General features: G+C 47.1%; 1 protein-coding gene across 3 annotated transcripts; it reads right to left on the minus strand.

The window, feature by feature from the left end:
* si:ch211-63p21.1 (uncharacterized) lies at window positions 1-15807 on the minus strand. 3 transcript variants are annotated; one of them, XM_061253185.1, is made up of 6 exons: window positions 15672-15807; window positions 14827-14900; window positions 13174-13239; window positions 12799-12869; window positions 2447-2618; window positions 1-419 (listed from the first exon to the last, which is right to left on the minus strand). In XM_061253185.1, exons 2-6 carry the CDS (start codon window positions 14875-14877, stop codon window positions 195-197), a joined length of 585 nt encoding a protein of 194 aa, XP_061109169.1. In that variant the 5' UTR covers window positions 14878-14900; window positions 15672-15807; the 3' UTR covers window positions 1-194. The 3 variants fall into 3 exon arrangements, 2 of the variants coding, with proteins under 2 accessions (XP_061109169.1, XP_061109170.1); XM_061253186.1 differs by lacking the exon at window positions 15672-15807 and having other exon boundaries at window positions 13224-13239; window positions 14827-14887; XR_009709453.1 differs by lacking the exons at window positions 12799-12869; window positions 15672-15807 and having other exon boundaries at window positions 14827-14902.
* Window positions 15808-17278: the final 1471 nt, after the last annotated feature.

The following is a 17278-nucleotide window of genomic DNA, read 5'->3' on the forward strand; positions in this document are numbered from 1 at the left end:
TCTAATTCTTTAATTCAATATTTTATGAGGCTACACGTATTACGCCATAGATTGTTGCAAAATACTGCATTAATCATCAAACTCTGCTCTATCCTTTAAACTACAGTCAATTAAAAGTTTCTTCAAGTTGCGTTTATTGTCCTTCTTCAAAATAAGAGGCTTTAAGAAATGTAATGAAATAGGTTTATGAACAGCTATAAACAATTATAAATATAAATAAATACAGCAATTGAAATGCTAAAAATTAACAATTGCAATAGGGGCCAAATTGGCGATGAGCACGCCCAGTGCCACGCCCAGTGCCACGCCCAGTGCCACGCCCAGTGCCACGCCCTCCTGCCGTCTTCAGCGGGAGATCCCTGTACTATCCCCCCACATGGCCGACACAAAACCAACGGTCTGACCTGAGACACACTCTCCTGAGGGGGAGGAGGGGGAGAGATGGAGGAGAGGTGGAGAGAGGGAGAGGGAGGGAGAGAAAGATAACAATAATATACTCCAAAGCCAATCAAAAACTTAGAATCAAGAATCAATATTAAATCACTGAATGCTTTAATATACCTGCTCTAAGGAAGCAATTGAATACATTTGACTAATCAGAAACAGCTGAGAAGCCAACTGTCCAATTACTTTTGATCCCCTAAAATTGGGGGACTGTAAATCCTACACAGATCACTCAATATGGATTTAAATTCCCTGTATTAAACAGGACAATCTGCACTTTAACATCTCATTAATTATTTCATTCAAAGCCAATGTGCTGGAGTACAGAGCCGAAAGAAACTGTACCCCTGTCCAAAAAGATATGAACTGCTCCGTTTGCTGCGGATGTGTTATAGGCATGTTTAGATGTGTTGTAGGTGTGTAGTAGATGTGTTATGTGTGTTGTGTTGTGTTGTGTTATGTGTGTTGTGTTGTAGGTTGGCCTGTAGCGTAGTGGTTAAGGTACATGACTGGGACCCGCATGGTCGGTGGTTCGATCCTCAATAAGCCGTTGGACCCTTGAGCAAGACCCTTAACCCTTCATTACTCCAGGGGAGGATTGTCTAATCAACTGTACTTTGCGTCTGCCAAATGCCATTAATGTAATGTAATGTAGGAAGGTGTGTTATGATGTGTGTGTTAGATGTGTTGTGAGTGTGAGGTAGGGTGCGGTAGTGTGCAGTAAGGTGTGGTAGTGTGCGGTAGGGTGTGGCAGATACGTAACGAGTGTGCGGTAGGGTGCGGCAGATGCATTTTGAGTGTGCGGTAGGGTGTGGCAGGGTGTGATAGGGTGCGGTAAATGCGATATGAGTGTGCAGTAGGGTGCGGTAGGGTGCGTTATGAGTGTGTGGTAGATGCATTATAAATGTGTGGTAGTGTGCGGTAGGGTACAGTAGGGTGTGGTAGATGCATTATGAGTGTGTGGTAGGGTATGGTAGGGTGCGGTAGGGTGTGTTGTGAGTGTGTGGTAGGGTGTGGTAGGGTGCATTGTGAGTGTGCGTAGGGTGCAGTAGGGTGCATTTGTGTGTGTGTGGTAGGGTGCTTTGTGAGTGTGTGGTAGTGTGCGGTAGGGTGTGGTAGATGCATTGTGAGTGTGTGGTAGGGTGCGGTAGATGCATTGTGAGTGTGTGGTACCTCCAGGATGGTGCGGTCTTGGGTGTGGTAGGGTGCAGTAGGGTGTGGTAGATGCGATATGAGTGTGCAGGAGGGTGCGGTAGGGTGCGTTGAGTGTGTGGTAGATGCATTATGAGTGTGTGGTAGTGTGCGGTAGGGTACAGTAGGGTGTTGTAAATGCATTATGAGTGTGTGGTAGGGTATGGTAGGGTGTGGTGAATGCGTTATGAGTGTGTGGTAGGGTGCGGTAGGGTGCATTGTGAGTGTGTGGTAGGGTGTGGTAGAGTGCATTGAGAGTGTGCGGTAGGGTGCGTTTGTGAGTGTGGTAGGGTGCTTTGTGAGTGTGCGGTAGTGTGCGGTAGGGTGTGGTTGATGCATTGTGAGTGTGTGGTAGGGTGCGGTAGATGCATTGTGAGTGTGTGGTAGGGTGTGGTAGGGTGCGGTAGATGCATTGTGAGTGTGTGGTAGGGTGTGGTAGGGTGTGGTAGATGCGATATGAGTGTGCAGTAGGGTGTGGTAGGGCGCGGTAGGGTGTGGTAGATGCGTTGTGAGTGTGTGGTAGGGTGCAGTAGGGTGCGGTAGATGCATTGTGAGTGTGTGGTAGGGTGTGGTAGGGTGCGGTACCTCCAGGATGGTGCGGTCTTGGGTGTCATAGGGTGCAGTCGGGTGTGGTAGATGCAATATGAGTGTGCAGTAGGGTGTGGTAGGGCGCGGTAGGGTGTGGTAGGGTGCGGTACCTCCAGGATGGTGCGGTCTTGGGTGTCATAGGGTGCAGTAGGGTGTGGTAGATGCGATATGAGTGTGCAGTAGGGTGTGGTAGGGCGCGGTAGGGTGTGGTAGGGTGCGGTACCTCCAGGATGGTGCGGTCTTGGGTGCGGTGGGGGCTGAGGCGGAGACTCCAGCGGTGGGCTCTGTGGCTCCGCCCCCCATCATCCTCACTCTCTGTGGTGTCCTGCCGTGCTATTCGCTGCCGCCTCCGCCGCCGAAAGCTCATTCGCTGGAGGGGACGGCCCTCCTGTAGTCTGGGCCAATCACGGCACAAACACACACAGTCCTAATTGTGTCTACATGAACATGTGTGTAGCGTATAGTGTGTGAACTGTGTGTGTTGTGTGCATGTAAGGTGGTGTATGCACACTAATGGGGTCCATGTGTAACAGACAGCACAGCTTTTGTAAATAGTGCATCACAGTGTGTACTGAGTGTGTCTGTTGTATTATACAGTATGTGCATGGTATATAGTGCATAGAATATGTATAGTGCATATTATGGATTATAGCAGGGTTCGGCAGGTACATCTAGCCTCGGGCCAAAATGAATGGTTTGTACATGGTGAGTGGGCCACACCATAATTACAATAATTTGTTCACTGCAAATTTACCACGAAAGTAACAAAGAATTGCAATTAAATTAAATGCAATACTTACTTATTGTGTATACTATAATTACTATTTTTTGCAATGTAATTAATGGCAATAATATTAGAATGTAATTACCCTGATTACAAACATGCCCTCTATTTTTAACTAATAAAAGACAAGGCAAGGCAACACTAGGCCTACACTTGGAAGATGTAATGCTTAACCCAACTTAATTAGCAAGCAAAACATTTTATTGCAGGCGGCACGGATGGTGCAGTGGTAGCACTGCCGCCTCTCAGTCCTGGGTTTGAATCCCTGTCGGCCGGGGCCTCTCTGTGTGGAGTTTGCATGTTCTCCCCTTGTTTGCATGGGTTTCCTCCGGTTTCCTCCCATAGTCCAAAGACATGCAGGTTAGGCTGATTGGAGAGTCTAAATTGCCCGTGAGTATGAGTGTGTGAGTGAATGGTGTGTGTGCCCTGTGATGGACTGGCGACCTGTCCAGGGTGTGTTCCTGCCTTTCACCCAATGTATGCTGGGATAGGCTCCAGCCCCCCGGCGACCCTGTTCAGGATAAGCAGGTTAGGATAAAGAATGAATGAATGAACATTTTATTGCTTGCTGGCAAAAGAAAATGTTGCTCTCAAAAGATTGAAAACGAAAGGTAGACAATGAAAACCGCACATTTAATTAAGAATGGACACAGAAATACATGTTCGTTTTAATATCGTTTGTAAACTCCAGACCCGTGTGTCTTATATATACAATGAAACGGTGGCCGTTTGCAAGGACACGCCACCTCCACACGAAGCATGCATCTCTGACCTGTTAGAGGCCCGATGCAAGAACATCGCAACATTAACATCAGAGGAGCACAATCCTGTGCCATCACCTAACAAGAGAAAGGCCAATGTGCATCTCTAAAAGTTGCTTGATTCTTGCACGAAACAGCAAGCCGCTCACCGACAGTGAAATATTGTAAGAACGCATGGTGACGGTATTGAAAGACTTGGCTACACATAAGGCAATGGAATGCATTGTCGCATCAGTCAAACAAGTACCTTTCTTCTAAACAAGTACCTTTCTTCTGCGACAACAGCCGTGCGTCGCATCTATGTACCGGTCGAAGACGTGAAAAGGGCCGCCGGCCCGCAACGCAAATACTCTTTTCTGTGGTCGCCTGTTCCCAGAGGGAAACGGGCCTTTTTCATTTTCATTCTAATTTCATTTGATGTTTTCATCGCATATTGATGCTGTCAGTTATTTGAAATAATGTGCTGGCCATATTACGCTATACATGTTTTTTAGGCATTTTGTATTTCCTGACTTTTCATTTTAATCGCCTTTTTTATTTTTGGCGAGTAGACTACAACTTTCATTGTCAGACACTATTGCCAGTGCGTTTTTCGAGTTTTAGAGCAATGAAAATATTTTCTTTAAACAAAGCACAAATGAAACGTAAAGCCTGGAAGTCTTATTCATGTTGGTTTTGGTGGCTAGTAGGCCGAGATTAAACTGAGTGTTATAAATTAATTGGTGAGTTTTTCCCTCTGCCTTTAAATGATGTGTTTGAGACCGTTAAGACACGCGGATCAGCCATTAGACTACTAAACAAAACGGCAAATTTTTGCTCCGGCTGCTGTCAACGTCTTTACCTGCATATTCACAACCACAAAAGAAAATACAAAACAATCTGTGAGCAGCAGTTCTGCAGACAGAAACACCTTGTTAAGAGAGACATCAGGGGAGAATGGCCAAGCTGGTCAAAACTGACAGGAAGGTGACAGTAACGCAAATAACCACAGATTACAACAGTGGTATGCAAAAGAGCATCTCTGAACACACAATGCATCACAACTCGAAGTGGATAGGCTACAGCTCAGCAGAAGTAAAAGAAAAATAGTCAAATAAATAATAAGCGTTCACTGTGTGTGTGTATATATTTTTTTTTTTTATAGATCTGGAAGCTTTTCACAGCCAAAATATATTTTTGGAGGGCCAGATCTGGCCCCTGGGCCGCCAGTTGCCAATCCCTGGTGAATAGTGAATTTGTATAGTGTATATGTATAATGTATAGTGAATGGTGTATGTGTATAGTGTATAGTGTATAGTGAATGTGTATAGTGTATAGTGTATCGTGAATGTGAATGTGAATGTGAATGGTCTATAGTGTATGTGTATAGTGTATAGTGAATGGTGTATGAGTATAGTGTATAGTGAATGTGAATGGTGTATAGCGTATCTGTATAGCGCATAGTGTACAGTGAATGTGAATGGTGTATAGCGTATGTGTATAGTGTATAGTGCATGTGAATGGTGTATAGCATATGTGTATAGTGTATAGTGAATGTGTATAGTGTATAGTGTATATGAATAGTGTATAGTGTATGTGTATAGTGTATAGTGTATAGTGAATGGTGTATAGCATATCTGTATAGTGCATAGTGTACAGTGAATGTGAATGGTGTATAGTGTATAGTGAATGTGAATGTGTATTGTGTATAGTGTATAGTGAATGTGAATGGTGTATAACGTATATGTATAATGTATAGTGTATAGTGAATGTAAATGTGTATAGCGTATGTGTGTAGTGTATAACGTATAGTGAATGTGAATGGTGTATAGCGTATGTGTATAGTGTATAGTGAATGTGAATGGTGTATAGTGTATAGTGAATGTGAATAGTGTATAGTGTATGTGTATAGTGTATAGTGAATGTGAATGGTGTACAGTGTATGTGTATAGTGTATCATGAATGTGAATGGTGTATAGTGTATAGTGAATGTGAATGGTGTATGTGTATAGTGTATAGTGAATGTGAATAGTGTATAGCGTATGTGTATAGTGTATAATGAATGTGAATGGTGTATAGTGTATAGTGTATAGTGAATGTGTATAGTGTATGTGTATAGTGAATGTGAATGGTGTATAGTGTATGTGTATAGTGTATCGTGAATGTGAATGGTGTATAGTGTATGTGTATAGTGTATAGTGAATACGAATGGTGTATAGCCTATATGTATAGTGTATAGTGTATAGTGTATAGTGAATGTGAATGTGTATAGTGTATAATGTATAGTGAATGTGAATGGTCTATAGCAGGGGTGTCAAACTGAATCCCCAGGGGGCCCCAGACACTACGGCCCTCCAGGACTGGATTTTGACACCTGTGGTCTATAGTGTATTTGTATAGTGTATAGTGAATGTGAATGGTGTATAGCCTATGTGTATAGTGTATAGTGAATGTGAATGGTGTATAGCTTATCTGTATAGTGCATAGTGCACAGTGAATGTGAATGTGAATGTGTATAGTGTATGTGTATAGTGTATAGTGAATGTGAATGGTGTATAGCATATGTGTATAGTGCATGTGAATGGTGTATAGCATATGCATATAGTGTATAGTGAATGTGAATGGTGTATAGCGTATGTGTATAGTGTATAGTGAATGTGAATGGTGTATAGCGTATGTGTATAGTGCATAGTGAATGTGAATGGTGTATAGTGTATGTGTAAAGTGTATAGTGTATAGTGAATGGTGTATAGTGTATGTGTATAGTGTATCATGAATGTGAATGGTGTATAGTGTATGTGCATACTGTATAGTGTATAGTGAATGGTGTATATCGTATGTGTATAGTGAATGTGAATGGTGTATAGCGTATATGTATAGTGTATCTGAGACGGGTGCGTGGGGGTTGGACCCAAAATGCATGACTCAACAATAGTTAAATAAAGTCCCGTTAGGGCTTTATTCGGGACGAGTCCCAGGAGCGTAGTCAACACAAGCAATGTCCATACACGAAGATCCAGCCAAACAAATACAAAACAAACAAAAAGCACGGTGCCGAGGGAAGAGGCAAACTCGTAGTCGGTAGGCGTGCAGGGAGGTCCGGTAGCAGGGGAGCTGTCAGCGGGGCAGATGAACAGGCGGACGGCAGGCAGAGGCGTAGTCGTGGGCGAAGCGGGAGTCGAAACCATGAAACAATCAGCGGGGCAAAAGTACAAAAACGGTAGGCGGGGACGTAGTCAAGAAACAAAATGAAGGTCACAAAACAGAAATCAATAATCGATGGTCAGTAAACAGGCGTGGATCGTAACGTGTAATCAAACAGTAAATAATGCTCAAGAGTTGCGTGGAAAACAGAGGCAGACAATTTCGCAGTGAACAGTTGCGCGACTGGGCTATAAATGCAGGTGTAGACAATTAGTTAGAGCGTAGCAAGGAAATGGAAAACAGGTGCGATGGATGACAAGTTTAACAAGGAGATTAGTAATCGTAACGAAACATAACTAGACATGACGAGAAAATAAATCGTAACAAGAAATAAACTAAACAACATGACGAACCTAGACTAACATAATACATGATAAGACACTACGTGACTAAGACAACATGAATAAACATAAATTAACATAAAACATGGTGAGACAGACCTGAAACGTGACAGGACCCCCCCCTTAACGACCGACTCCTGGCGGTCCTTGGAATTTATCAGGGTGGTCACGATGGAAGTCTCTGATGAGTGATTTGTCCAGAATGAGACTGGGAGCGACCCAGGAACGCTCCTCAGGGCCATAGCCCTCCCAGTCAACCAAGTATTGCACCCCACGGCCCCTCTTACGAATGTTCAAGAGTTTCTTAACAGTGAATGCGGGGTGGTTGTCAATAATGCGGGGGGGAGGTGGTGGGGGATCCGGGGGACATATGGGGTGAGAGGATACAGGCTTAATACATGAGACATGGAATGTGGGGTGAATCTTAAGGGAAGCAGGGAGTGACAGTTTAACAGAGGAAGGGTTAATGATTCTGTGGATTTTAAAGGGACCAATAAAGCGGGGTTGTAGCTTGTGAGAGGTGGCTTGGAGGGGAATGTCCTTAGTGGACAGCCAGACGGAGTCACCTGGTTTGTAGGCTGGAGCTGGAGTGCGGTGGCGATCAGCAAAACGCCGATTGCGGTCTGCCGTGCTTAGCAGCGCGGCCTTGGCATCCCTCCAAACCTTGGCGCACCGTTTCATGTGGATGGCGAGGGAGGGAACAGCGATCTCGGCTTCTTGGTCAGGGAACAGTGGAGGTTGGTAGCCCAGGGAGACCTCAAAAGGTGATTTCCCGGTGGCAGCGCAGGGTAAAGTGTTGTGAGCGTACTCGACCCAGGTAAGCATCTTGCTCCAGCCGGCTGGGTTCTTGGCCGATACGCAGCGTAGAGCGGCCCCCAGGTCCTGATTGGCCCTCTCAGTTTGGCCATTGGATTGAGGGTGGTAGCCCGAAGAGAGGCTAGCTGTGGCCCCGAGGGCCACGCAGAACGCTTTCCAGACTTGGGAAATGAATTGGGGGCCGCGGTCCGATACGATGTCTGATGGAAGTCCGTGGATGCGGATCACCTCTCTCACCAGAACATCCGCGGTCTCTTGGGCGGTGGGCAATCCAGCCAGGGGGATGAAGTGTACCGCTTTGCTGAATCGGTCCACCACCGTCAGGATGGTGGTGTTACCCTCGGAAAGGGGAAGTCCGGTCACGAAGTCCACTCCGATGTGACTCCAGGGTCGGCTGGGCACCGGCAATGGTTGAAGCAGTCCAGCAGGGGCCTGGTGAGATGCTTTGCTTCTGGCGCATGTGGTGCAAGCCTTGATGAAGCGTCTGGTGTCGGGGATCATGGCACTCCACCAGAATCTCCGCTTCAGCACCGCCAAGGTGCGGGTAAAGCCGGGATGGCAGGAGAGGAGGGACGAATGGGCCCATTGCAGCACCTGTGTCCGAGCGGCTGAGGGGACGTATAGGCATAATCCGGGGTTGGACCTGGGATCGGGATCCTCCCGTAGAGCCCTCTGGATCACCGCCTCGATCTTCCATGTGACAGATCCGATGGTGCAGGAGGTAGGAAGGATGTTCTCGGGGATCTCACGCTCAGAACAGGTGTTGAATTGACGGGACAGGGCATCAGGCTTAACGTTCTTCGAACCTGGACGGTAGGTCAGAGAGAAGTTGAACCTCCCGAAGAACAGCGCCCATCTCGCCTGTCGAGAATTCAGCCTTTTGGCTGTCTGGAGGTATGCCAGGTTCTTGTGGTCGGTCCAAACGATGAACGGCTTCTCGGCCCCCTCCAGCCAATGTCTCCACTCCTCCAGCGCCAGTTTGACTGCCAGCAGCTCACGGTTTCCAACGTCGTAGTTCCTCTCCGCCGGGGACAGCTTCTTGGAGAAGAAGGCGCAGGGGTGTAGTCGGTTGTCAGCGGCCGCCACCTGAGAGAGCACTGCTCCCACCCCTGTGTCGGAAGCATCCGTCTCGACCACAAACTGGCGGGTGGGGTCGGGGTGTACCAGGATGGGAGCGGAAGCGAACAGTCTCTTGACCTTGGTGAAGGCCGTCTCAGCTTCGGGGCTCCACCGGAATGGCACCGCTGGGGACGTGAGCTTGGTTAGAGGGGAGACCACTTGGCTATAGGAACGGATGAACCTTCGGTAGAAATTGGCGAATCCCAAGAAGCGCTGGAGTTGCTTGCGTGAGGTGGGTGTGGGCCAGTCGGTGACCGCCAGAATCTTCTTGGGATCCGCCCTGATCTGTCCCTTCTCAAGGATAAACCCAAGGAACTCAACTGTGTCGGAGTGGAAGACGCACTTTTCTGCCTTGACAAACAATTTGTTTTCTAGAAGCCTTTATAGAACCTGCCTGACGTGGTTTTCATGATCCTTGGCATTAGTGGAGTAGATCAAGATGTCATCCAGGTAGACGAACACATGGCGACCCAACAAGTCCCGAAGAACGTCATTCACCAGGGCCTGGAACACAGCAGGAGCATTGGTGAGGCCGAATGGCATGACCAGGTATTCAAAGTGTCCGAGAGAGGTATTGAAGGCGGTCTTCCATTCATCGCCCTCACGGATCCGGACCAGGTGGTACGCGTTGCGAAGATCCAGCTTGGTGAAGATGGTGGCCTCGTGAAGTGGGTGGAACGCGGAGTCCATCAGGGGCAGAGGATACTTGTTCCTCACCGTGATGTTGTTCAGCTCCCTGTAGTCGATGCACGGGCGTAGGGAGCCATCCTTCTTCTGGACGAAGAAGAATCCCGCACCGACGGGAGAGGAAGAAGGGCGAATTAGTCCGTTAGCCAGGCAGTCACGGATGTATGTCTCCATAGCCTCCCTTTCAGGTCTGGAGACGTTGTAAAGGCGACTTGAGGGAAGTGACGAACCAGGAAAAAGCTCGATGGCGCAGTCGTAGGGTCGATGAGGCGGCAGAGACTGCGCTTGTATCTTGGAGAATACTGCGCCCAGGTCATGGTAAGGTGTGGGAACCCTTTCCAGGGAGGGCTTGGGAGTCTGTGGTGGAGCTGGTGCTCCCTCTGCTGGTGGTGGAGCGGAACGCAGGCAGGACAGATGACATCTAGAATCCCAGGCTTGAACTTGATTGGAACTCCAGTTGATCGTGGGGTTGTGTTTCTGGAGCCAGGGTAATCCCAAGATGAGTTGGTCATTGGGGGACTGGATGACGCGGAACTGGATCATCTCTCGATGGTTCCCAGAAATGACCAGTTGACAGGGAATAGTAATGTGCGTCATGCGGCAGAAAGTCCTTCCATCCAGCGACCGCGCATTCTCAGGGTGGGGTAGAGGGAGGGTGGGGATGTTCAGTTCGGACACCAACACTTCGTCGATGAGATTGGCGTCCGCTCCAGAATCCACCAACGCGTTAATCCGGGTTGTTCTGTCGGGAAGAATCAACAGCGTGGTGAGCGTGGGACGATGGTTCTCTCTGTCAGCACCCTCATGCCTGTCGACTGCTCTCACCTCTACTGGTCGCCTGGTCCTGAAGGAGCACCGAGCCTGGGTGTGACCCGGCCTCCCACAGTAGAAGCACGAACCGGTGGTTCTGCGGCGTGCTCGTTCCTCGGAAGAGACCCTGGTACCGGCCCGGGACAGGTCCATGGGTTCGGATCCCTCCGACTGCTGCTCCTCTCGTCGAGGACTTGGGCCCTGCCTGGGGTACGGGTTGCCGGGAAGGATCGGTCTCTCCGACCGGCGTTGTCTGGCGCGGTTGTCCAGGCGGATCGTGGTGCACACGAGTTGGTCGAGCTGGGTGATGGGGTCCAGTCGCGCCAACTCGTCCGGGAGCGTCTCGCTCAGGCTGGCCAGGAAGAGATTCGCCAAAGCTGCATCGTTCCAACTAGTAGCTGCTGCGAGGGTGCGGAAGTCGATGGAGTGGTCTGCCGCGGTCTTCCGTCCCTGGCGCAGAGCAATCAGTCTCTGGGATGGCTCCTGGTCGCTGGATGCGTGTTGGAACACCTTTCGAATCTCGTCGGCGAAGACTGGGTAACGAGGAGGGAAAGAATCCCCGGACCACACCGCCGTAGCCCAATCCAACGCCCTCCCCTTGAGTAGTCCCATCACATAGCCAATCCGACGGTCGTCGCTGTTGTAGGTCTGGGGCTGTTGTTTGAATACAAACTCGCATTGGAGTAGGAACGCCTTGCACCTTTCAGGTTCTCCACCAAACCTCTCCGGGGGGGGTTGTTGGGGCTCCCGGAATTGCCAGGCTCCCGAGGGGTTGACCGCCGGGGAAGTGGGTGGGTGGGTGGGTTCCTCCCGTGGTTGTGGCAGGACCGCAACGGCGAGCCTCCTTATCTCTGCACACAGTTCACGAATCTCTAGGTGAAGCTCGGAGATTCCTTGTGAATGCTGCCGGACGATGGCTCCTTGTTCCTGGAGGGCGTGGAACATGGCAGTTGAGTCAGCAGGGTCCATAGTGGCGAAATTGTTCTGAGACGGGTGCGTGGGGGTTGGACCCAAAATGCACGACTCAGAAACAATAGTAAAATAAAGTCCCGTTAGGGCTTTATTCGGGACGAGTCCCAGGAGCGTAGTCAACACAAGCAATGTCCATACACGAAGATCCAGCCAAACAAATACAAAACAAACAAAAAGCACGGTGCCGAGGGAAGAGGCAAACTCGTAGTCGGTAGGCGTGCAGGGAGGTCCGGTAGCAGGGGAGCTGTCAGCGGGGCAGATGAACAGGCGGACGGCAGGCAGAGGCGTAGTCGTGGGCGAAGCGGGAGTCGAAACCATGAAACAATCAGCGGGGCAAAAGTACAAAAACGGTAGGCGGGGACGTAGTCAAGAAACAAAACGAAGGTCACAAAACAGAAATCAATAATCGATGGTCAGTAAACAGGCGTGGATCGTAACGTGTAATCAAACAGTAAATAATGCTCAAGAGTTGCGTGGAAAACAGAGGCAGACAATTTCGTAGTGAACAGTTGCGCGACTGGGCTATAAATGCAGGTGTAGACAGGTGTAGACAATTAGTTAGAGCGTAGCAAGGAAATGGAAAACAGGTGCGATGGATGACAAGTTTAACAAGGAGATTAGTAATCGTAACGAAACATAACTAGACATGACGAGAAAATAAATCGTAACAAGAAATAAACTAAACAACATGACGAACCTAGACTAACATAATACATGATAAGACACTACGTGACTAAGACAACATGAATAAACATAAATTAACATAAAACATGGTGAGACAGACCTGAAACGTGACAGTATCATGAATGTGAATGGTGTATAGTGTATGTGCATAGTGTAGAGTGTATAGTGAATGTGAATGGTGTATAGCGTATGTGTATAGTGTATCATGAATGTGAATGGTGTATAGTGTATGTGCATAGTGTATAGTGTATAGTGAATGTGAATGGTGTATAGCGTATGTGTATAGTGTATCATGAATGTGAATGGTGTATAGTGTATGTGCATAGTGTATAGTGTATAGTGAATGTGAATGGTGTATATCGTATGTGTATAGTGTATGTACAAGGTATTTGTATTGGAGGGTATAGCGTATATGTACCGGCTGTCTGTGTCCTCGATATCAGCATCGGCATCACTGTCTCCTTGAGGGTCTGAAAGGAGGCACTCCTCCTGCAGTGGAACCACATTCATGAGAACCACACTAACCCTCAAACAGGAACCACATTCATGAGAACCACACTAACCCTCAAACGGGAACCACATTCATGAGAACCACACTCTAACCCGGAGACAGAAACCCCATAAATGAGAATCACACCCTAAGACTGAAATAGGAACCACTGATGCCAACTCTAACACTCAAACAGATGCCCACAGAGAAACTCATACTGCTTGATTTAGTTGCTCATTAACAGGGCTGCTTTTCTCAAAATGAGCACATTTTAGTAAATCAAGGCTGTGTCTGTGGTAATACCTCTGTTCCATAGCCCTCTGAGGATCGGGCTTTCAGTCCTGTGTGCTTACCCCCCTTCTGTGCCTCCTGAGAGAGAGTGAGAGAGAAAGGGAGGGAGAGAGAGAAAAGAGAGAGAGGGGAGAAAGAAGAGAGAGAGGGAGAGAGGGAGAGAGAGAGGGAGAGGAAGAGAGAGAGAGGGAGAGAGAGAGGAGAGAGAGAGGGGAGAAAGAGGAGAGAGAGAACGTATTGAATGAAAGTGGATTTGGGATGGACGTCTTTGCATTCATGTTCATCTGTTCTCCAGACTGGGTAGCCCCCCAGTCCCCACACCCCCGCCTATAACACAGCCTATACCCAGCCAGCAATCCCCCGCCTATAACACAACCTATATCCACCCCACACCCCCACCTATAACACAGCCTATACCCACCCAGCAATCCCCCGCCTATAACACAACCTATATCCACCCCACACCCTCACCTATAACACAGCCTATACCCACCCAGCAATCCCCCCTATAACACAGCCTATACCCAGCCAGCAATCCCTCTTATGTAGTCATTTCAGTGTGTTTAATTCAAAGTGCATAATATAATATGTATAAAACAGCTTGTTAAGAATCTGGGATTGCAGTTGTGGTTGGAGAGAAGCTGGCATGCAGTGTTTCCGCAGACCAGCAATTCCAATTTTAACAAGCTGTTCACTTTCAATTCAAACATTTAAATTATTACATGAGAGGTACCAACATTTTTAAACTGATCATTAATTAAACACTGATATAAATCAAAATGGTCCTAATTAGGAACACAAGGTTGTTGTTTAAGTTTTTTAATAACTTTTTCCTTAAACTTATTAACACATTGCATATTTGGATTGTTGTCATTTGCAATGTCTTTGAATTCTTCACTATCTACCCAATTTTTAGTTTTATATTTATTTAGTGGATTTTAGTTCAGCCCTGCGATGGACTGGCGACATGTCCAGGGTGTATTCCTGCCTTTCGCCCAATGTATGCTGGGATAGGCTCCAGCGACCCTGTTCAGGATAAGCGGGTTCAGATAATGGATGGATGGATGGATGGATGGATTTTAGTTCAGTATGAGCCTGTTGACCGACCTCAGTTTTTAATTTGATTAGTTAATAAAATCTATGAGCTGTTTTAAGGTAACACAACGTGAACATCCAACATCCATTCTTCATAAATTGCATGGTTATTTCTGACAGAATGTTGGCTTAGGAGGGTAAATAATAATTTACAAAAACAGCTAATTGAGCAAAATTATCAGCCTGTGAGTCAGCATACCCAAGGGGACGCCAGGATTGAGTTTGAATAAATTATATAATTTAATTTAATATAATATAATACACCATATTACTACTCTACACTGCTGTATGAGTCCTCTACCCACTGCACTACACTGCTGCTACTAAAACTGTGGGTGAAACAGGACAGAATAGTAATCAAAGGCAGGTTTACATTCTGTTTAGTTCTATGTAATTTCTCTCACTAATGTAATCAAGGATGTATAAGGACTATCAAACTCCTGTTGTAAAGGATCAGAACAGTTCAACCCAAAAGAATATAGATTCTTGATTACTGTTCTGTTGGGAGGCTGAAACACAGCATTGCTATACTCTGCTCCTGCTCTAGGGGGCGCTGTAAGACATACTCACCTGAAGAGCATGGGGTCCACAGCAGTGTGAGCACACACACACCCTGCTCATATCAACACCATCCAACGCATCTCCTGTGAAAGAGAGACAGAGAGAGAGAGAGGGGGGGGCGTGAGAGCAAGAAGGAGAGAGAGGGAGAGAGGAGTGGAGGGGGTGGAAAGGGAGAGAGAGGGAGAGGGAGGGAGAAAGCTTTCAAACTTAGATTCTACCAGTCTCTGTAACCATTACACAGCCCCGTTCTGTCTCTCACGATACACCAGTCAGCTATTCTATTTCAAACACGAACATGAAGATGAACAACGCCACTCAGAAATCTAGTAATAACGTAAACATTTGAAACGTCGCATTTAAAATCTTAACGAATAATCTTTGTAATGGCCGGCACTAAAATGCAATTATAGAGAAGTCATATTTATGGTCTGTAGGCAATTTTCTTGCCTTCTCGGCAGCTGGTATACTCTTACATTACGTAATCAGTGAGCACAAGTACATCATTTTTCAACAGAAGACAGAAAACGTCTAGCTTTTTCTGTGATCTGTAAAGTCAGATGTGCAGTCTAAATGACGGTGTATATGTAGGCTAATTTCAGGTTTATTCATAACCGCTGTTGCCTATAGGCTGCTTGAAGCAACAAAATCCCGAATCGGATTTTATATAATACCAAAGCAACGTTACCCCAGACATCGTTACTAGATCCGAAATGCAATTAAAATATAACTGACATATACAAATTGAAACATCTTACTAGCGGAATTTTACATTGCAGTTCCTCCGCAAAAGGGCTTCGTTTAACTTTATATCGTGGTTAAAACTCCGTGTGATGTTTGATGAAATTTTAACGTACCACTGCTCCAATTTTTTTCGGTGAAAATCCCTATATCTACTGATTGCTCGTTTATAGGTTACATGGCTAAAACAGTTATTTCCCACGGGCTATTACAATGGAAGCCAAAAGTGTTCCTACAATAACTGACATTGTCAACTGCTATCAGTGCTGATTGTCGAGCGCACACTGACAGCGCAAGCGTCGGGGGCGCGCCTCCCACCTACGAAATTCCAAAACAATCTGCGAGTGCGTGCGGACCACCGGGTAAGCAGGGGTTTGATGTTTTTACGAACCACTCACAAATGCGCAAAAGGCGGAAGGACAACCAGATACATCAATCGCTGTTCTCAAGACCAAAAAGGGGCCGTTTCAAAGATGTGGCACGCCTGAAGAATTCTTCCGAAGCTATGACTGGATAGATAATGGAAAAGCATGACCAATCAAAATCGAGCGGAACATTGTGTGCCAGTTAACCTATGTGGGACGCTGTGTGTGGCGGCGATAATACCCGTGGCAAGTATTTATTTCATAATTTCATAATCCAACGGTGACGTGATTTTATATTAAACTACTGTAGTGGGGTTTGAGAAATATGAATGATTTCACCTGTATTCTTATACGTTTTATGAGTGTGAGTGAGTGTGTGTGTGTGTGTGTGTGTGTGTGTGAGTGTGTATGTGAGTGAGTGTATTTGGTATGAATGGGGCTTGTTAGATGAGATGTTTATCATTGATTGCCCTCTACTGGGCGGCAGTGATGGATATTTTTTAACGTATTTTCATTGGCTGCCTGCACTTATCTGTTCAGCCAAGCGGCTGCATTAGTCCGTCTTCAGCCCATAAACAGGAGCCCTCCCGAGTGCCCAAGTATCCTCCACTGCTCCACAAGTATGCAGGTTCTTTCTGTATAATATACGCCGTATCCGTCATCTCCTGACGGAGAAAGCCACCCAGCTCCTAGTCCAGGCGCTCGTCATTTCCCGCCTGGATTACTGCAACTCCCTCCTAGCCGGTCTCCCAGCGTGTGCCATCAAGCCCCTCCAGCTGGTCCAGAATGCTGCAGCCCGCCTGATCACCAGTCAGCCCAGGTTGGCTCATGTCACACTGCTTCTCATTGGCCTCCACTGGCTTCCTATTGCCGCATGCATCTGATTCAAGGCCCTAGTGTTGGCATTTCAGGCTGCTAAGGGGACTGCCCCACCTTACATACAATCCTTGATCACTCCCTACTCCCCAGCTAGATCACTCCGGTCTGCCAGCTCTGGTCGCCTTATGGTTCCCTCTCTACGTGCACCTGGCAGTCGAGCTGCACGTTCACGCCTGTTTTACGTTCTGGTTCCTCAGTGCTGGAATGACTTGCCTACCACTGTCAGGACAGCAGAATCCCTCCCCCTATTTTGATGCAGACTAAAAACACACCTTTTCAAACTCTACCTTAGTCCTCCCTCCTGATTTCCCTTGCCCCCCCTTTCTGATATCCCACTCCTCCTTGTCTACCAAAAAAAAAAAAATGGGACTTATGATGACGACAATATGTTTAGAACAGCATTTCACGTGTATTTTCCTAGTTATGGATGTGAACCTGTCCACATGCAGTCTCCCAGGTGAGGTTAGAGTGGCCTGTAG

Source organism: Conger conger, chromosome 8, assembly GCF_963514075.1.
Source record: "Conger conger chromosome 8, fConCon1.1, whole genome shotgun sequence".
Taxonomy (NCBI): Eukaryota; Metazoa; Chordata; class Actinopteri; order Anguilliformes; family Congridae; genus Conger; species Conger conger.

Excerpts from the sequence above, each read along its gene's own strand:
- si:ch211-63p21.1 (XM_061253185.1), bottom strand. The coding sequence starts at position 14,877 with ATGAGCAGGGTGTGTGTGTGCTCACACTGCTGTGGACCCCATGCTCTT. Across the intron at positions 12,870-13,173 it reads CAGAGGGCTATGGAACAGAG|GAGGAGTGCCTCCTTTCAGA; the intron begins GTATTACCACAG and ends GTTCCACTGCAG. Across the intron at positions 420-2,446 it reads AAGACCGCACCATCCTGGAG|GAGAGTGTGTCTCAGGTCAG; the intron begins GTACCGCACCCT and ends CCTCCCCCTCAG.